The following is a 19900-nucleotide window of genomic DNA, read 5'->3' as shown; positions in this document are numbered from 1 at the left end:
GACTGCAGCCAGTCCCATCGAGTTCAGTGGGGCTGACTCTCCCAAGAGTGGCAGCTCCTCCGCAGCAGCCAGGCCTGCCTGGTCAGAAAGAGGCTGCGGGGGGGAGTGGGAGGAGCGAAAGCCCCTCCAGGCGGACTTGCGGGCGGCCGCTGCTTTTCAAAAGCCGGCCCCCCCGCCCTCTCCTCCTCCATCCCGGCATCCTCCGCGGCCATGTCTTCTGCGCAGGGCGTCCCCGGCGGCTCCGCTCTCCCGTCCCGTGAGCCTCCGCGCGGCAAGCGGAAGAGGCGCAAGATGGCGGCCGAGCGGCAGGTGGCCGGGAGCGGCGCCGGCAGCCGCGGAGGCGGCAGCGGCGGGGGGAGCTCGGCGGCGGGCCCCGAGGAGAACAAGGAGAATGAGAAGCCGAAGGCGGGCGGCCTCGGGGACGGCCTGGGCCTGGAGAGTATCCTGCCTGCCGACGGGCTGCTGGGGGCGTCAGTGGGGACGTGTCACTTGGGCTCAGCCGCCTTCCCGGCGAGGGCTGCGAGCTGCCCGCTCTCCGGCCCCGGGAGGCCTCTGCCCCCCTCCGCCCTCCCTCCGCAGCCGGCCTGGCTTGGGCTGCGGCTGCCGGGGAAGAGCCTGCTGGCTGGCTTCCGTTTGGGGAGGCTGCAGGGGAGGGCGCCGGGAGGCAGGTCTGGGGTGCTCCCTGAGGCAACTGCTGGGCCACTGGGAGACGCGGGGGGCTGGGCGGGCCTCGGCCTCACCCTGCGGGGCTCTTCTTAGGGGGGAGAAGAAGACGTGGCCCACGTTGAGATAGGCAGTGATGGGGCGCTTCATGTATGCGGGCCCAAGTCTCACACATTTGGGGTGGAAGACAGTTCCACCCCCCTCCACCCTGTGCAGTGTTGGGTTCCCCCACGACTTGGGTTCGTGCAGTGTTGGGTTCCTCACCATGGAGCTCTGTGGTTGAGGAGTCTACAGTCAGGTGTTGGTACCTAGCAGCATATGGCACGTGTAGGGATCCCCTCCCCTGACCAAAGGTTTTATAAACTCGGCTCAGTGTTGGGAAGCTCTCTTTTGAAATCTGTTTTGTGGCGTTAGCCAAGACTGGCTTTCTTGGGAAATCGTGGAGATGCGTCTGTGCAAGCTTCAAACAGAGTTGGTTTGAGATGTTGGTGCAGCCCCCTTGGGTCCCTTGGAGGAGAAAGGCAGGATATAAATAAAGTTACATAAGAACAGCCCCACTGGATCAGGCGATAGGCCCATATTAGCTGTTTTGTTAATAACAATAGTTTGTAGGAAAGTTTTGCAGACAGGAGACAAAATGCCAGCTTACAGTTCTTTATGGGTGGAAAAAGTGATCATTTTGTGCTTCATATGTGTTCCTTTAGTGGGAAGACTCTCCCTACACAGCAAGTGACCCATACTTGGTCACAGATAATACCCTCTACCAGGACTGTTAAAGAAATGTTAGTTAATTACTCTTGTGAGTTTTAGCCAGTGATTACCATAGATCTTCATTGGAGTACAAACTAATTGAGGCAAAAAAGGTTACGTGATGCATGTCTGTTCTGTAAGGAGGTATCCCATTAAGAGGCCTTCCCTCTTATTTGCTTGTCATTGTGTATTAAAATTCTTTAAAGAATCTGATGCCTGTTCAACTACAAATGATCTCTCAGATCTAAACATTGCTATTGACTAAACAATTGTGTGATGCACTAGATCCTGACTGGGACAGAGTTTGAAACTATTGGTTGAAAGGATAAGCTAATAGATATAGACACATTAGCATACCACTGAATGCTGCTTTTGGTAACTGTAAAACTCATTTTGCTTAATGTATTCCTAGTACCAGAATAGGGCTGTAATCCTGTACTTGCTTACCTAGGAGTAAATCCCATTGAACATAGTAGGACTTACTTCTGAGTAAGCATACATAAGATTGTCCCAGAATACACAATTGTATTTTGACAGTTACATCTGCTATAACAACTGTCAAGCCATACCATTCTAAGCAGCAAAAGCTGATCACATTTTAGGAAGATAATTGGTTTTGAATGAAAGGAAACTTTCTATCATCTAACTACCCTCTGCTGTGATGAATTTAACAAGTTTAGTGGTAAAATGTTGATAAGATGTGGTCTTAGTGATTTTTAAAAAAGTACTATAACACACTGCTATTGCACTGTCTAAATTTTCCCTAACAAGTACTTCAGTCCTTCAGATTATTAAAGAATCCCAGCAACAGCATGGGTTGCGGCATGGTGATTTTCAAAGATACAGGTTAGTATGTTGGGGACAATGAGTGGAAACTGTATACTTTGTTAGCATAATGGGGGATAGGTGTCAAACGACACATACATGTTAAAAGTTTAGTTTGACTCTTGTATGTGTGTATTTGTATATTTTTTAATCATCCATGGGAAGGGAAGGAGAATGTGCATTGAGGCCACAGCATGGGTGGATCCAGGCTTTAACCCTTTCCTTTTGCCAGAATCCTGTGCCTTCTCCTTCCTCCCTCTGAATGATTATTTCTCTGGGTTGGAGTCTTCCCATTGGCACCAGTGGGAGCTTCCTTTTCAAGGGAAATAGCAGTTGGATCATGACTTGGAAAGGGTTCAAACATTCCTGTACCACAGTTCAGTTCTGCCCTCTATGGCTGATTTTTAACAAAAATTTATGTTTTAAATTGTTGCAAGGTTTGTTTCCTTAGTTTTAGGGGGCAATAACTTTTTAGGCAGTGACAGTTCAGGCAGGTGTTCTGTATAAGCATGTATACAAATAGTCTTTTTCTTGGTCACCAAACATACAGAATTGTTGAATAAGTGGAAAGATGTATACCATTGTGTTGTAGGTTGGAGAGTGGACACTAGTAATAAAGGCTTTAATTTGTCTATTTTTACAAATCATAAATACATTCTGCGTGCTCTTTCAGGAGAAAGTAAGCAGTAGCATAAGTAAAAATAAGAGGCAAGTATTGTTTTATGTAAGAACTAATACTTTTGTGACTTTTTGTTCTCTCTTCTTCTCAGAGGTTACTGTTCCCGCCGACTAAGACGGCTCAGAAAAACACTTAACTTCAAGATGGGAAATAGGCACAAGTTCACAGGGAAGAAAGTAACAGAAGAGGTTTTATCTGACAACAGGTATCTGGAGACTTGGTAGTTGTGGTGTGGTGTAATGCACATAGTTGATAAGACTGAGCAAGCACCTGTTGTTAACAAGTCAGCGGTGGTGGGTGGAGCTGTATGCTTATAATAACTGCTGTGCATTTTTAAATTTTAACTTCATAGTGCGATTTGCTTTGTGTCATCAGTGGCTTTTTTCAGCTGCTGAAGAGTTGTGAGAGGAGAAGAGATCAGTTAGATATTCTGCTTTGGGCAACAAATTTGGGCAACAAAATGGCTTGAATTGCCTCTTCACAGTACTATAAAAAATGCTTTGTTTCAGAAATCTGAGTTCATTCAAAATGTAGTACCTTGGAAAACAGTGTATCCCACTTGCCAGATTCCTGCATGTCTATGATATTAGCTATGGAAGGAAAATAATTATCTGTAGTTTCTTGCCAGGTGTTTGTTTTTAGGTGCACATTGCTTTGGATAAATGCTAGGGCACTTCCAGATAACAGTGGATTCAGGTATTGAGTGAACCAATTCAACAAACTTGATGCACACAAGCCCCATTAAGAAGTCTGTCTATTTATATGCTGGTCACTGCTCGTTTAAAAAGCATATAAAGCATAGAGGCTGGCAAGATCAGTGTAGGATAAACTACAGTCAGTCCATGCTACTTAGTACTGTACTAATTCCTCAAGGTGCCTGTAGCATTTCTCTTGATTTAGTGTTAAAAAGGTACATTGCTCATGATGAAGCTGTAGTCTTGATGCAGCATCAGAAACACTTGTTTACTTTAAAAATTTTGTTATACGAAAGTACAGTGCCAGAATTTTGTGATGTCATTGGAGAAGAATATTTGTTATAATAAGCTTGCAACTTACAAGTTCTGACAGTGGAAGGTCCTTGGACTAGGTGCAAAATTAGGGCTTTAATGGTTTTTGAGCAGTTAAATGTATCTGTTCTAACAAAAAAGCTTGCTGATCAAGTGATATAAAAGAAGAAACTTGTTTTAAATGCATTTTTGAACTGATAATTTTGTTTCTCATTTCTCTCACACTACAGATACTTGCTCTTGCTTCTCATGGATGCAGAGAGAGCCTGGAGCTACGCTATGCAGCTTAAGCAGGAAGCCAACACAGAACCTCGCAAACGATTTCACTTGTTAGCTCGCCTGCGCAAAGCAGTAAAACACGCTGAGGAGCTGGAGCGCCTGTGTGAAAGCAACCAGGTGGATGCCAAGACCAAGCTGGAAGCTCAGGTTACTGCCGCCCTACAGAATTGTTTTACAGCAGAGGCAGAGAAAATAGAAACTCACATCTTGTTGAAGAAATGTGTCTGAATTGTTAATCTGCGTTAAAACCTCCTATGAAGATTAGATCAGGAACATTCAGTATGCCTGTAGTTAACCTGTTATGTTATTGTTGTAGAATATAGCCTTACTGAATTGAGACAATTGTGTAGTCAACTATTTGGTTTCAGTCCAGGGTCAATACTGAATAATACAGCACAAGGGCTGGAAGTGGGGAGAACAGATGAACGCTAATTATAGACAGGTTAGTGTACCATGATCTGTCTAGTTACAGCTCTTAGAACGCTTCCAGCTGATCCATTTGTATGCTGTTAAGTCACTGATCCTTTTACTAGTCTTTCTGGGACTGAAGGAGTTTAAACATAGTCCATCGAACAGAAAGGATGATGATTGATTACATGGGCCTACAAAAAAAACCCTCTTTTTTTGTAGCTTCCGAGATGTTTGAATGAATTTATGATATTTTTGGGATGCTGAATGAAAAAACAGCACCAGTTTTGCCCAGTTGGCTCTAGTTTTGGGGGTATAGCATAGCCTTGTTAGTAAATGGTTCAAGCAGCTTCCTTGTGAGAAAGCCATGGTGTAGACATTTTTAACATGTATGCTGATTGCAGTGGTGTAAAAAAGTTGGGGCTAGATGCCCTGTGTGCTGGATTTAGTTTTCATGGTATTTGTGTCTTTCATCATGATCCGAAAGCTGGGGAAAAGGAAGCTTAAAGAAGCTCCAAATCTTTGTTGTCTTGCAGAGTGACAGATGAAAACTTTCTGTTGCACTAACTTTCTCCCCTGGCCCCTGTTACAGGCATATACAGCTTACCTCACGGGTATGGTCCGCTTTGAGCACCAGGAATGGAAGGCAGCAATGGAAGCTTTCAACAAATGCAAGTGAGTTTGTTCTCCCTTTTGTCTTTAGGTTAATATGAACCTGTAAATCTAACTGACATAATGCTAGTTTCACTTACAGATTTATACATTCTTTTAGATGTTCCTGTGTAGTAGATGCTTTTGTCTTGATAAATTTTAGATTTGGGCTAATTATGCTTTTGAGCAGTATGGTTGCAGAGTTAAAAATAGCTTCCTGAAGCCTGTTCAGCACTGCTTACAGTGATTCTTGCACAATGGGCACAGTTTTTTTAGTTAAACTGTGTTTAACTAAAGTTAAAAGTTAAACTTTTAGTTAAAAGATAGTTCTTATCTTTTTGCTTCAGAACTATATACGAAAAACTGGCCAGCGCATTCACAGAGGAGCAAGCTGTTTTATATAACCAGCGTGTGGAGGAGATCTCTCCTAACATTCGTTATTGTGCTTACAATATTGGTAAGTAGCCCTAGAAGAAAATGGCTAGAAAGAGTGCTAGTAACATCTAAAGTAGTTAGTTCTTCTATGAAATGAAATAGTAAGATAATGTGTACTTGGTGCATTTACACACTGTACCGTTTTAGAATCAAGATTCTTCCTCAGTTTGGCGTTTTGATCCCCTCAGCTTTCACTTAAACATTTCTTGTTGTCATAAGTCTCAAATGTTTGAAAATGTGTAAGAAACTACTAAAAACTATGGCAATAAAAGAAGGTAAAGACAGGGTGTCAGTGACCACCTGTATTCTATCCCTTACCTTGGGCTGCACCATGGCTCTCCTTCCATTTTTCCAATTATATTTCTGGTCTTGCAGAACAGACATTTCTCCAAACCCACTCGTTGCAGTAAAACCCAGATTGCACATGACATGTAGCATTTCCCTTAACACTTCTGTTTTTTTACAAAATACAGTTGTGTAAGTTGCAGTCTAATGGAAGTCAAGTGTTGGAGAGGCTCTTTAAGCCTTTCCCTTCAGTCGTTCTTCAACTGAAAATTACCTCCCTCAGCTGGTTATACTAGTTGATGTAGTGGTTTGAGAGTTGGACTTAGACCTGGAAGATCCAGGTTCAAACCCCTGCTAATCTACGAAATGTACTGGGGTGACTTTAGGCCGGTCACTATCTCTTGACCTAACCTACCTTACGGGATGGTTGTAAGGATAGAAAGATGGAAGTATGTACTGTCCTGAGCTGCTTAGAGGAAGGGTGGTATAAAAACATGATAGATATTAATAGACCGCTTCCTTCATGTGGTAGCTTTATCTTTCTGCTGGGGATGCAGCTTGGGAGAGACCAATTTTAGTGGAGAAACTTAAGTCCTTACTCCTCTTTGCTGGTACTTCATTTGGGTATCCTTAGTGTAGAACGGTGTTCTTTTCTTGTTATAGGATGCAAATAAGCATGTAGTTGCCAATTTTTTGCTTTAAATTGGCTTTTATATTGCATTGTATCCTGAATATTTATGCACATGAGAGGATACAAACTAATTTTCTACTTCTTGTACATAATCAAGGCTTTCTTGTGAAGCCTTGGTTTAGGTTCTCAGTAACACTCTTGTGCTAGGTCCCATATTCTGTGACTTCTCTCTTAGGTGACCAGTCTGCTATTAGTGAGTTAATGCAAATGAGGTTGAGATCTGGAGGCACTGAGGGGCTTCTTGCTGAAAAACTGGAGGTAATTTATTCATCTTTGCAATGTTAAAATTGGTTCTTATTAATTTTTTATTTTTAAAATTCAAGATTCAAACCAAGGTACAGAAATTCAAAGTCTAAAATACTTGAAGTGTACAACGGCAACAAAATTAAGTGATCAGCTCAAAAGGTTAGTTGAAGAAAAAAGGGGTCTTGAGCCTTCATTGGCGATGCTTTAGAATGCATCATTGGAAACGGCCCTGTTTCTCATGGAATCTGGTCTCCCTGCAAACTAGACTTTGAGATAGGGCCTTACTTGTGTACCTGTACTGCTGAGGGAGGGGACACCTTGGTTTACAGATGCTTTTTTAAAGCCTTAAGCAACTTGAGCTTTTGCATACGTATCATTCCTCTTTCATTTTAAGTCTTACTAGCTTCTTGGTAGTGTCCATGGGTCTTGTATAGCAACTCCCTGCTTTAAGAACTCTTCTTACAGAAGTCTTTTTAAGCCTGAGCCTAGAGTAGAGGTGCCAGTCTTGGATGAGCTGCAGAACTAGCCATCTAGATATTTCAGGCCCCCACATATGTTTCAGTAAAATACTTTCTGCCTGAGTTTCTGCATCAACCCATGGATTCCATGGGACATCTGGAGGAAAAAAAACAGAATTTGTCCTGAAAATCTCAAAGGTAATTTATGTGTAGTGCAGAAGTGTGGCAGCCATCATGGGGGATTTTTAAACCATCTTGATAGCTATAGCCTTTATGGCTGGCTGTCCTGGCCTAGACCATTTTACATGGGCAAACATTTTATAACTGAGAATAAACAGCACATTGATTGTCCTGTTATGTAAATATGTCAGTTTTGATTGGTACCAGCCTTGACAACTCCTCAAGCATAAGGCAGGTATAAATGATCAAGTGTGTTATAGAAAAACTTATCTCTGCTATGTGGGCAAAAGAGCACTTTTCAAGTGGTGCTCATCTTGTATTTAGCAGGGGAAGAATAACTGTCCCTCTTCATTCCAGCACAATGTCTCTTCCAGTGGTTGTTTGCTGGTGTCCCTTCTGCATCTTTTTAGATTGTGAGGCCTTTGGGGACAGGGAGCCATTTAGTTATTTGATTTTTCTCTGTAAACTGCTTTGAACTTTTTGTTGAAAAGTGGTATATAAATATTCTATTAACAATAACAACTTGAACTGCCACGTTTTGACCGTGTTATGGTTCTGACACTGACAACAACTTTTTGTGGCTAATGAGACCTTCAGTTTGCATTTGGCTAATAACTTCTGCACTCTGCAGGCACTTATCACTCAGACCCGAGCGAAACAGGCAGCCACAATGAGTGAGGTGGAATGGAGAGGAAGAACAGTACCAGTGAAGATAGATAAAGTGAGAATCTTCCTTTTGGGTCTGGCAGATACTGAAGCAGCTATTGCTCAGGTCAGTAGAAAATCCTTGCAATCTGTCACTTTGTGATTTTTACTGTAATCAATATCTTATATCCTTGTTTTTAGGTAAGTGGTAGCTCTTTCAGGGAAGGAGGGATTTGCAGTGCAATGCTAGGCACGTTTGCTCAGATGTAAGTTCCACAGTATCCAGTGGGACTTGCCTGGATAAGTGTACCTTATTTTAGATACTTTAGAGAAGATATTTTATTTAAAGAATTTATACCTTGCCTTTCTCCCGGTAAGGGCAATCAAAGTGGCTTACAAAAGTTAAAATACTTAAACAATTAAAATGATAAAAGCAAGACAAAAACCAAGTACATTGTATTTAAAAACCTGTCCATCAAGACAGCTATCAAGTGCCATTCTGAATAAAAAGGTCTTAAGGCCCTGTCGAAATGTTTCCAAGGAGGCAGTCGTTCTTAATTCCAAGAGGAGGGAATTCCACACTAGGTACACCACTATGAAGAAGGCCCTGTTCTTAACCTCAGAGAGTTAAAAGGGCACCCTCTGATGTCTTCAAAGAATGAGTTGGATTATATAGAAGGAGGTGGGTCCCTCAAATACTGATCCTGAGGCATAAAGGGCCTTAAAAGTCAAAACAAGCTCCTTGAATAGTTCTTGGAAACAAGACAGCAACCGGTGTAGCTGCCAAAGCAGTGGTCTGACTGAGTTGGACTAACAACCACTTGGGCAGCCGCATTCTGCTTTTATTGCAATCATTGTAAAGTATTTGACCTGTAGGTAAAGGTGGGAGAAAACGATTCTATTTTTTCCATTGATTTCAGTGTCTCCCAAAGTTAGAGGTTCAGAAAGCATGTGTTTTCATTCAAGATTTACATTATAGTTATAAATTATAATTACTTTAAAAGTGTACTATGTCAGTGATATAGGTGGTATAGTGTCCGCAGATGCAGCCACAGTCGTTACCCATTAAATAATACCCCCCATTAATGCCACCCTAATTAAATAATAAATAAAAACCAAATGAAACAGTATTTCATTTTTATTTCATTATCACCCATTTCTCCCACCCCTACCTATAGGATACTTCTAGAATGATATCCCATGGATGCATACACATGTTGGAAAAGTTTTGTCAGAATGGCTCATACATATACCTTGCTAAGAAATAATTCCATGATCTGAAGCTGAATGAAATAAACAAATCCTACTTGCACAATTGTATTTGAGCAAGATGCAAAGAGAGCTTGGTCTTTCAATGGATAGAGACCATGATTCTTAACCTGTCCTGCAGATATACACATTATGGAAAGAACATTTTCAGACCTCATCAAGCTGTGAATGAAAACCCATGCATTTCATTATTTAAATAGTGCCTCCTATTCAATTATGTCAAACTTACTGGGACTTTCAGCTGCAGATGCATAGTAATGAACAGAACAGGTTACGCTGCTAATTCTGTTCACCTTTTTTTCCTTTAAGTACTTTAATACTGATATTTAGCTCTTGGATTATAGGAACTTCTTTGAAGGCTATTGGTGGTAGTTCACTTAGTGCTCACCTGTGCACAATTATGCATAATGTGAGTTTTTCAAGACATATTGTATCATTTAAACTACTGCTAATCCAACTTCTTCACTATGAAGCTGAAAACATTCTTTATAGCTCTTTTGGACCTCTTGTAATTTCGCAGCTAGTTAGTTTTTCCCTTTATGTTTGTAGTGCTTTCATGGGTGTTGTTGAGAATGCTGTCAGACTTGTCTGACCTGTCTGTGTAATGGTTCACAGTATTTCTAGGTCCTCCTAGAAATCTCTTAAATTTGATTTATACTAATGGTTCTCAAACTTTTTAGCACTGGGACCCACTTTTTAAAATGATTTTCTATTGGTACCCACCTAGGTTTACCAGACTCTAAAAAAAGAGATGTAGAAAGAAATATATATAAAGTAGTAATAACCAGAAAAAGACTCTCAAACATTTATCCCCCTATATTTATACATGCTTGCAAACTGCAGGAGCTGAGCACTTTGCAGGATAATTAGCAGCTACAGTATCTGATTTTTGACTAGCCTCAGGACTTGAGGTAATTAGTTGTCTGATCTTTCCATCACCCTTTGGCAACCCACCAAAAATCAGGTCCCAAACCCACAGTTTGGAAACCACCAGTTTATACTGTTACATACAAACATGAAGGAAAAAGTGACCTGGAATCTGGTAGGGTGAGCAATTAAAAAGGCTATCTTCCGACTTATTCTGAATCTTCTACCCTTAACTCTAGGATGGCCTTTTTGGAAGTTCTATTTAGCCTAATATAATTATGAAACAATTGGATTGTAGATGGCAACCTAATTATGTGATTCACGTATCAAGGAATTTATGGACAAGCTATTGAGGGAAGGCTGAAGAACTTCAGGGCCAGTTTGAGGAATGTGATCCCAAATCTGACAGTTGGGCAGGCCCTGAGTAGTAGCAAAACCCATCCATTGAGACACCACAAGAATTGATAAAACCCAACTCCATATGGCCTACCATTCAAACTTCTAGTTCTTGACGTTGCAAGAGGTTAGGATGGGGAAGAAAACATAAGTGATAAGCAGGAGGTAGTTCATTACTGGCAGTGCTAGATAGGATTACTTTTAGACCGTTTAACCTAGAACAGAATAGGTACCTTAATGTAGGAACAGAATAGTGTGATGGGTGAAGGTAAGGTACTGAAGAGTGTCTGTGCAACTTATTGGTGTCCAGTTGCGCTTGAGCATCTCTGCATTCATACGTTGCTGAATAACTCCTATTTTTTTCTCAAGAGGAGAAGGATCCACTACATATTTTATACCTTTTTGCTACTAGTAAGACTCTTGACCTTTCATTGCTGAAGTTCATGTGGTGTAGAGTTGAGGGAATAGTAACAAATAGCCAGTTTCACAGGGAGGTCTTCTTGAATACACATTATTCAGAATTCTTGATGCAGAGGGAGTTGTGATATTAGCTTGTTGCTTTTTGCAGTGACTTGAGTTAGGGCATATCACCTGTGAGGAAAACTATCCACAGTTCAACATGCAGCATAACTATTGCACAATACACTATGTCTGTAATACTTAAGAGTAGATGGAACTGTTAACATGAGTTTTCACACTGTGTGTGTATTGTGGTGATGCCCTAGAGAATTTTAAATTCCTATATGCTACAAATTTATCTAGGCAGAAGATGAAGAAACTAAAGAACATTTGTTTGAGTCCTTGCTGAGTGAGTGTCGAGATGCAATACAGGCTGTTCGTGAAGAACTGAAACCAGACCAGGTAAGCATAAAATACTGTACTTTTAGGTCATATCGCTAGTGGGTAGAACTTGTTGCAGCTGAGATCTACTAGAAGAAATCAGCAGGTGGTGTAGATGCTTAATGAGAATAGCAGGCTGCAGTTTCCTCCAGGCCTTGTTCTATTTATGCCTGTATCTGTCTTCCCCAACCAATTACAACACAGCTCTGTTGTGCTTCCTACAGAAGCAGCGAGATCATTCTGCTGAAGCAGATTCTGGGAAAGTCACTAATATCCAGTACCTACACAGGTAAGAGTACTCATGGAGACCAGAAATCTGTTGTAAAAATCTTTGAATCTTGAGACTTGAGGCAGTTCAGTTCTTCTGTATAAATTCTGATAAAATTTGACAGTCATCGAGTTCTCTCAGCTATATTGGGATGCGCCGGTTTGCTGCATCTTATAGCCACATGTGGAAACTTTGAAGAACTTGGTGCATCCTACTACTTTTGAAATGTGCTACTTCTGCCCTTCTTAATAAAAATACAAATTGGCCAACAATGTTGAACTTAAAATAGTGTGAAAAGATAAACAACAAACGTGCCATGGCAGTGCAAATAACTAATCCATAATTGCCATCAAACTTCATGGCTCTTAACAGCATCCCAAACTGTTTCTAGTTACTTGACCTACATCAAGCTGTCCACAGCAATCAAACGCAATGAGAGCATGGCAAAGGCTTTGCAGAAGGCCTTGCTTCAGCAGCAGCAGCCAGATGAAGATGGCAAGCGTACCCCTCGACCCCAGGATTTGATACGCCTTTATGACATCATCTTGCAGGTAATACTGATGGTAGGGGGCAGTCTAGTTTTTCTGGTTCCCATTTTTAAGTTCTGTGAAGCGGTATGCAGTATCCAAGGTTAGAAACACAAGTGCTGTAAAACTGGAAGAGTCACAGGTAGGCTGCCTGGCTGATAACAAAAGATCCGTCTTCTGCAGAAAACTGAAGTAATGCTTGAATTCAGAAGTCTTAACGTAGCTTTAAAAAGTACAGGTGTTTTACTGTCTTACTTCCTAGCAAAATGCAGCCTGGTGATGTTCAGTGCCTTTATCAGGCCTTGGACTCTTAATATAAACAAATAGGACAAAAGACTTGGGATATTTTACTAACAGATCATCATCCCAAATATTATATAGTCCTCTTTTTGAAATTCAAACTATATAGAAAAATGTGGTTTAATTGCATACAAACTAAAACATAACATACACCTCACTTTCCTATATTATACTTGCTGCATTTGTCATACGGATAGTTCTGTATTCAGTTATTTAATATGATGACAGTTAAGTTTTTGTTCTGATCACTCTTAAGAATCTGGCGGACTTACCACAACTTCCTGGTCTGGAAGAAGATAAAAGCTTCCTAAAGGAGATAGGGATAAAGGTTCTGGTGTACAAGGCTTACAGGTAATGCTCAAACAAGCATCAAGTTTACTTGATTAAGTTGGGTAAGCTGTAGAATGTTTACTATATAACTGACTGAGCTTGGAAGCTGAATGGATTGCAGTTGTGAAGAACTGGGCAAAATGTTAGCTTGCGATCTCAGTATTTGTTGCAGTAATTAGAATGTTGACAAGGCACACCTTGCTGTTGTAGGGGGCTCCCATCCCCCAAATGGCCTTACTAATAAATGACCCTCCCCCAGACTCCACTGCCCACCTTTCAGACTATTCATGGCACACCAGTGTGCCATGGTACAGTGGTTGAAAATGGCTGCTCTAGACAATTGTGAGGGAAAGGAGTGAATGGGATGCAATGATAATGGATAAAACTGCAGTTTATAATGTGCTGCTAACTGGTTGAGCTCTAGTGTCAATGCACTTAATATTGTCTTTGCATCCTATTAGGTGTTTTTTCATTGCACAATCGTATGTTCTGGTGAAGAAGTGGAGCGAAGCCCTTGTTTTGTACGATCGAGTTCTGAAATACGCCAGTGAAGTCCAGGCCCAAGCTGGAACTAACAAAAACAGTTTAAAGGTATGAAACTCCCATTCAGCATGGATAAACTATCTTTAGGGAGAAAGCTCTGTAAAGGTAATGGATAAGTAGCTACACTTCTTTACTGACTCTTAAACAAATTACACGTAATACTAGCTCTGTAGACATTTTGATGGGCAGGAGGTCTGGTCTAGAGGGTAGAGCCTCCATCTGCCTGAAGATAACATCCACAAGGTCGCCAGTTCGAGGCCACCGGCACCGTGCGACCTTGGAGCAGCTGACAAGCTGAAGCCGAGCAATTCCATCTGCTCTGAGCGTGGGAGGATGGAGGCCAGAATGTGAAGCCAGATCGGAATGAAACACCTTGAATGTAGTCGTTCTTGAAAGAAAGAACCTTCTTTGAAATTGTAAAAATCCCTATTTAATAGGGATTTAATAAAGCCTGCCTATGTAAACCGCCTTGAATAAAGTCTTGAATAAAGACCAAGAAAGGCGGTATATAAATACCTGTTGTTATTATTATTAGTATTAGTAGCTTCCAGAGATTTTGCCCATGTTGGAGGACATTCACGAAATATATGCACTGTGACTGTCACACATGTAATGGTAAATGCCATTGCTATCAGTTGCGTATTATACATGTTTGGTTATGTGAGTCTGTAAAGCCTTCCAGAGTGATCAAGTATGATCCACTGTTGAAACATGTTCTGCATTGTTTGCAAGTTGTTGAGCAGCCTAGCACTTTGATTTCTGCAAGATGTTTATCATATTGGTCTGATATCATCTAGGAGCTGCCTGATGTTCAAGAACTAATCACCCAAGTGAATGCAGAAAAATATTCCTTGCAAGCAGCTGCTATTTTAGGTGAGTGGCTTCAACCTGTTAAGGGCTCCATTCCTCTGTTTAGTTATTTTCCAAGTGTGTGCAAAAGGATCAGGATGGCAAAATACTTGGCATGCCTTTTGATGCTCTTCCATTCTTTGACCTTTGTATGTCTTGGTGCTACAACCTTGCTGTGGTATCATGACATACCTGATTTTGCTAGTGACAGTGTTTGCCATTGAGGACTAATAGGAGACCATGACTGTGTGGAGCTTATTTCCTCTACCTACTTGTAATGATATTGGTATCTGTTTTAACAATGGGAGTCTGATTCTGGAAAGGAAAATTATCTTGATCTCTGGTTTAAAGTGAAGGACAAGTGTATCACAGATTTGAGGACTCTTGCCTTTCTAAAATGAATAAGACACACCATAAAACTCTTAACATCTGTGAGTTCTGATTTAGGATACCTTTCTAAGAGTTTATACTTGAGCAGGTTCTCCAGATTCCACATGTAGCACCTAGTTGAAGCCTAAACTTCTTCCAATTCTTTGCAGTTGCATCTGCATATACACCAATTTTTTCTCTCCCTTGTGGTAGGAGATTTAGTTCATGCTCTGGTTATCTTGTACCTTGATTCTATGTTATTCTAATCATTACTGTTAACTAGCCTCCTTAACCTCTTTTCAGAATTCTACCACCAAATCATTAATTTCTGTCATTGCTATAACCAAATGATGCTGCTTGTTAATTCTCCATGCTGGCTTCCAGTCTACTCCAGGATCCAGCACAATGCCTTCAGGGCCCTCCGTGGTCTCGCCATCCCGCATCCCTCATCCTGTACATTCCTGTCCATGACCTACTTGCATTAATTCAGTCTCACCACCCTCATCTATCCAGAGATGGTGGTCTTTCTCAAATGATGCTGTTCTTGTTGCCTGAACTGTCTTCCTGATCACCATGTTGCCTTCTTTCTTCAACCTTGAACTACTTGACCTACTTGCATTAATTCAGTCTCACCACCCTCATCTATCCAGAGATGGCCTTCTTTCTCAAATGATGCTGTTCTTGTTGCCTTGAACTGTCTTCCTGATCACCACGTTGCCTTCTTTCTTCAACCCATTCTTAAAACTAGTCTTTTCTAGTGTTGTGGTGATCTGTGGATTCAAGGAGTAAAGATAAGAGAATTTAACTTAAAACATTGGGAAGGGATTAAGAGAAATAATTGATAAATTAGAAATCTTAAATTATTATTTAAGTAATATACCAGAAAGAATTGTTGAGGATTCACATTTGTTTTTTGTTTGGTGGATATGTGATTATGGAGCATACAAAAGGAATGTTATAAATAATTAGGATATACACTGTTGCATTTTTATGTTTTGTTTTGTAGGGATCTTTAGGGACATCTCTTTGCTATCTATCTCATTTGTTATGTTCCTTTTCTGCTTTTGTTCGAATAAAAAATGGAGGAAAAAATACCTAGCCTTTTCTCTGAAGACTTTGGCACTACAAGGTCCTGTACTGAAAATAAGTTCCTCCTCTGTTGCCTGCTTGCTGTCCCCCTCCCCCCAGTTGAATTTTAGGCAACTCCTTGAGGCAAGTTCTTTTCTTGTTTACACTTTGTACATGCACACACAATCTAAATGATTGGACTGCTGTGTGCAGGTTGCAGACTGACAAGGAAAGGATTGTGATACACACGCTTACATACTTGAAAAGAGGAACTGTGACTTAAATGGGCTTCATGCTTGTACTTTTACTTGAGAATCCATTCACAAATGCAATGTATTGTATGAAGCAGCAATTTGTATTCAGCTGGTTTCAAGTAGTTGCAGTGCTACTAGTTTCATTTCCCTATCGCATTCCTGTGACTTTTCCAGATTCAGACGATGCCCAAGAGATTGAGTCCCCATCGCAGGTCAAGGATGGCAAGGTAAGCCAATGCTGATACACACTGATAATGAGAATACAATTTCAAAGTAAGCAGGCTTGATTTCTGCTCTTAAAACTTCAGATGTTGCAATCTTTAAATGTAGAGTTTTAGCAAGGCATTAGCAATGATGATTAATTGTCACAATTTAGATACAAGTGAGATTTCTGTAGATTATGTTGTGAATGAATCTGAGTGAAGCCAGGGAGCCCACATCAGGAGCGCCAGAAAAGGCGTTTGAGAGCCATGGGTGAGGGGCAAGGAGTCATGCCAAGACTAGCATCTCTTTCCAGAATTTCTGCTTGAATCTTTCTCCCTCACTACTTAACCTGGTCCTCACAATCATGAGAAATTTAAACTGAGATTTAGAGAATCCCCTAACCAATTGAGTGTCTGGGTTTGACCCAACATGCATGCTGTTACAAAAAGCAATTTTGAGAATGAAATCCTATAACTCAGGTGCTGTTTGGAGATTGTGACTTATTGGCCAGGAAGACGTAAACAGCTGTTTGCAACCATATCTGCATACACCTGGTTCTGGGAGTCTGTGTGTGTTTTTAGTGTGGTTGTGTATACAGCTGGCAGGAATTCAGAATTTGGAATATCTCTCTGCCGTGCCTGATGGGAAGGAATATCTTGGTTTAGAAGGAATTCTTGCTTTCCTGGCAGTTCATTCTAGGATTTGTGTTGCTGGTTTGTTCCTGTACCATTACCTTGGACACACAATCTATAAAACCTAAGCTTGTGCGAAGGAATATGAATGGACAGTTGAGTGTTCTGTTACGTAGGGTTATGTATGTATGGAGAACTCTACATGGCCATTAAAACAAGACTTGATTAGGTAACTTGCTTCTTTCCAATTAAGCTTATCTGGGTTTTTATTTCCTCCTTACATCAAGCCTCTTTCTGAACGGTTCGAGACTTTCTGTTTGGATCCTTCTCTCGTCAGCAAGCAAGCCAGTCTGGTGCATTTCCCTCCAGAATTCCAGCCAATACCATGCAAGCCTTTGTTCTTTGACCTGGCCCTCAACCATGTTACTTTCCCACCCCTGGAGGACAAAGTGGAACAGAAAGCAAAGAGTGGTCTTACAGGATATATCAAGGGCATCTTTGGATTCCGAAGTTAACCAGGGTCATGCTGGAGAAGAGTGCTTATCTTCCTGTATTTTGGGAAAACTTCAACAGGTACAGATCTTGTGCCTAAAATCCACCTGCGAGGCTTTTGATATATTCCCAGTGTTCTATCTGTCTATACATCTGGTTTATTAGAAACTTTCCACCCCAAGAACATGCATAATATCTCTCTGAGAACATCTGAAACTGAAGGAAATTTTATCCTGCCTCCTTGAAAGAGCTGGAGTCTGAAACAAGCCACTTAGAATGGGCTAGGTATATTTTATTTTTCGTTGGATGGTTGACTATATCAATTATATTTTTAAGAAGCTAGTCCAGTCCCCTGTACAAGACAAAGGGAAACCAAAGGCACAAATATGTAATTACCCAGGATTTGTAAACAGGCTGCCTAAGCAGAGGGAATGAACCCCAAAGTTGACTAGATCTATGTACTGCCTACCATTTTGATTTTTACTTACTGCCATGAAAATCTCTTGAATTAAAGAGCAGGGCTGATAGCGATTTAAAATCTATGAAGGTAAAGTGAGATTGTATTGATATACACTTTTTAAACCATGCTATAGTTTTTCGTCATTAAGACACTACTCAAAACAAAAATTGGTTTCTAAGGCTCTTCCTGATGGCCTAAAAACTTCTGGCTTCAGAAAGAGCATCCCACTTCCTATTTATGCCCTGAAAGACTCCACATTCAACTCCATACTCCCTTCTTCTTAGTTGAAACTGTTATATTGGGAACTTTCTTTTTGTTGCTTAATCCTTGTCTGTCTTTTGGACATCACTGTTTGTTTTAAGGAATCCAGAGTGAGGAACTCAGTAAGTGGAACTAGTGGACTCCTAAGCAATAAAAATCTGAGTTATGTATTTTCTACGAGAAAGCATTTAACTGTACTGTGGGAATCAGAGTATCTTCACGTCAGTGTCACGTTTAAAAAAAAAAAGGCACAACATTTTTAAATTTTTGTGAACTGAAATTTTATTTGGGACTTTCCATGAGTTATTAGTCTTAAAAAGTTTAATCTAGTTAGTCTGTACTATTAGTTGACTCAGACAGTCCTTAGCTATATTCTAATGTTAAATACTGGATTCCAGTTTTGTTTTGTTCCTGGTTGTGCTGATGACAAAAAACCGATTGTTCAGTTATGGAGATATTCCCACAAAAGATGCCTCCCAACCATTGCATTAACGTACTGCAGAGAATTATAGTTTTCAAATTGAAGAAAAATGGGGTTTAATTATACCAACACTATTGGATTTTGTTTACTTTGTATAAAAAGACATAGCCTTTTCCAGTAGGATTTAATGGTACCACATCTATTTTAAAAATGTATATGAAATGGACTTTCTGGTTTATTGTGCAGAGGGGGAATTTTATAGAAGAAAACTATTGTGGAAGAAAAACAGACGCTAAAATGTTTTTAATTTATCAAGCGATTATGAAATTTTACAGAGTTGAGGTCTGGTAAGCCAGTGACTTTTCAGTTCTGTTGAAGACTAGATAGAAATAAGCAATCTGTCAAGTGTCTGGTCTAGTCTTCTTTCCGGGGATGTGCCTATTTGTGCTTTGTTTGATTGTACCTTTCTCCAGGCTCCCTTGTCCTCTTTTTAGATTCAAATTAAATCTGATGATGTTTCTGTTATCACTGCAGCTTAACTCTGTTTTGTTTCCCTTCCACCTCAGCCCTGTGGGCAACCAGGCAAATTCTGCTTCCATGCTTCTGTCTTTGTTTGCTGTCACAAGTGATTAAAATCTTTGTTATACACACTGTGGCACACAGTTTAACATTCTTTAAACAGAAAAGGAAATCCTGAGTAATACAATAAAAGACTTATTCCTGTCCTCTGAGGGTATGACTTTCAAACTGTTGAACTGTGCAGATTTCCATCATGTTTTCTTATGTGGAAGTTGCAAATCACCTGTGCAGTTATTGGAAACAAACTTCTACATGGACACAAATTGACATGTTACTCTGTTGCTGTAATAAAGAACTTCCTCCTCCTTGCCATAAACTTGGTGTTGACAAGTATCTGCTTTCCCCCCCCCCCCACTCCTGGAAGAGGAACTACTCTTAAACCGGCCATTATAGACTGGACTTACCTTGGAACAGTGCCTCATGTATCTGGCATAATTGCTATAAAGTTGGTGTTCTTGGGCAACTAGGGTGCCCCTCGCACTTGGGCTGCATGTCTTCCCTTTAACTGCTCTGTAGTAGTGTGTTCAACCTGGAGTCCATTTTGAGCAGTCACAAAAGCAATTCCTGTCTGTGTGCATTTGTCCACATCTGAACATGGTCAAGAGTGGAGCAGTAGAGCAGTTTCAGGCCTGAGTGCAGTATTGCATTAGCCAGCACAAATCACAGATTCCTTTTAATCATTATTGATGGGTAGAGCCTGAATTCATGAAAAGTGAAGAGGATCCTTTGAAGTAATCCAGAAACCTCCAAAGAGAGTGAAAGTATGTGG

General features: G+C 40.7%; 1 protein-coding gene across 1 annotated transcript; it reads left to right on the top strand.

The window, feature by feature from the left end:
- The first annotated feature begins 210 nt into the window (after positions 1 to 210).
- SRP68 (signal recognition particle 68) lies at positions 211 to 19447 on the top strand. Its single transcript, XM_066616985.1, has 16 exons — positions 211 to 439; positions 2193 to 2259; positions 3009 to 3122; positions 4155 to 4350; positions 5204 to 5286; positions 5610 to 5719; positions 6849 to 6931; positions 8189 to 8329; positions 11497 to 11595; positions 11799 to 11863; positions 12234 to 12393; positions 12926 to 13020; positions 13461 to 13590; positions 14340 to 14415; positions 16257 to 16309; positions 17206 to 19447. Exons 1-16 carry the CDS (start codon positions 211 to 213, stop codon positions 17431 to 17433), a joined length of 1929 nt encoding a protein of 642 aa, XP_066473082.1. The 3' UTR covers positions 17434 to 19447.
- Positions 19448 to 19900: the final 453 nt, after the last annotated feature.

This window comes from Tiliqua scincoides, chromosome 2, assembly GCF_035046505.1.
Source record: "Tiliqua scincoides isolate rTilSci1 chromosome 2, rTilSci1.hap2, whole genome shotgun sequence".
Classification (NCBI taxonomy): Eukaryota; Metazoa; Chordata; class Lepidosauria; order Squamata; family Scincidae; genus Tiliqua; species Tiliqua scincoides.
The sequence above is the reverse complement of the archived record's forward strand: the minus strand, read 5'-3'. Positions and strand labels throughout refer to the sequence as shown.

Bases quoted from the DNA above. Each gene is read 5' to 3' on its own strand.
- SRP68 (XM_066616985.1), top strand. From the start codon at position 211: ATGTCTTCTGCGCAGGGCGTCCCCGGCGGCTCCGCTCTCCCGTCCCGT. The intron at 2,260-3,008 runs GTTAGTATGTTG...TCTTCTTCTCAG, and splicing joins GGTGATTTTCAAAGATACAG to AGGTTACTGTTCCCGCCGAC. The intron at 6,932-8,188 runs GTAATTTATTCA...TGCACTCTGCAG, and splicing joins TTCTTGCTGAAAAACTGGAG to GCACTTATCACTCAGACCCG.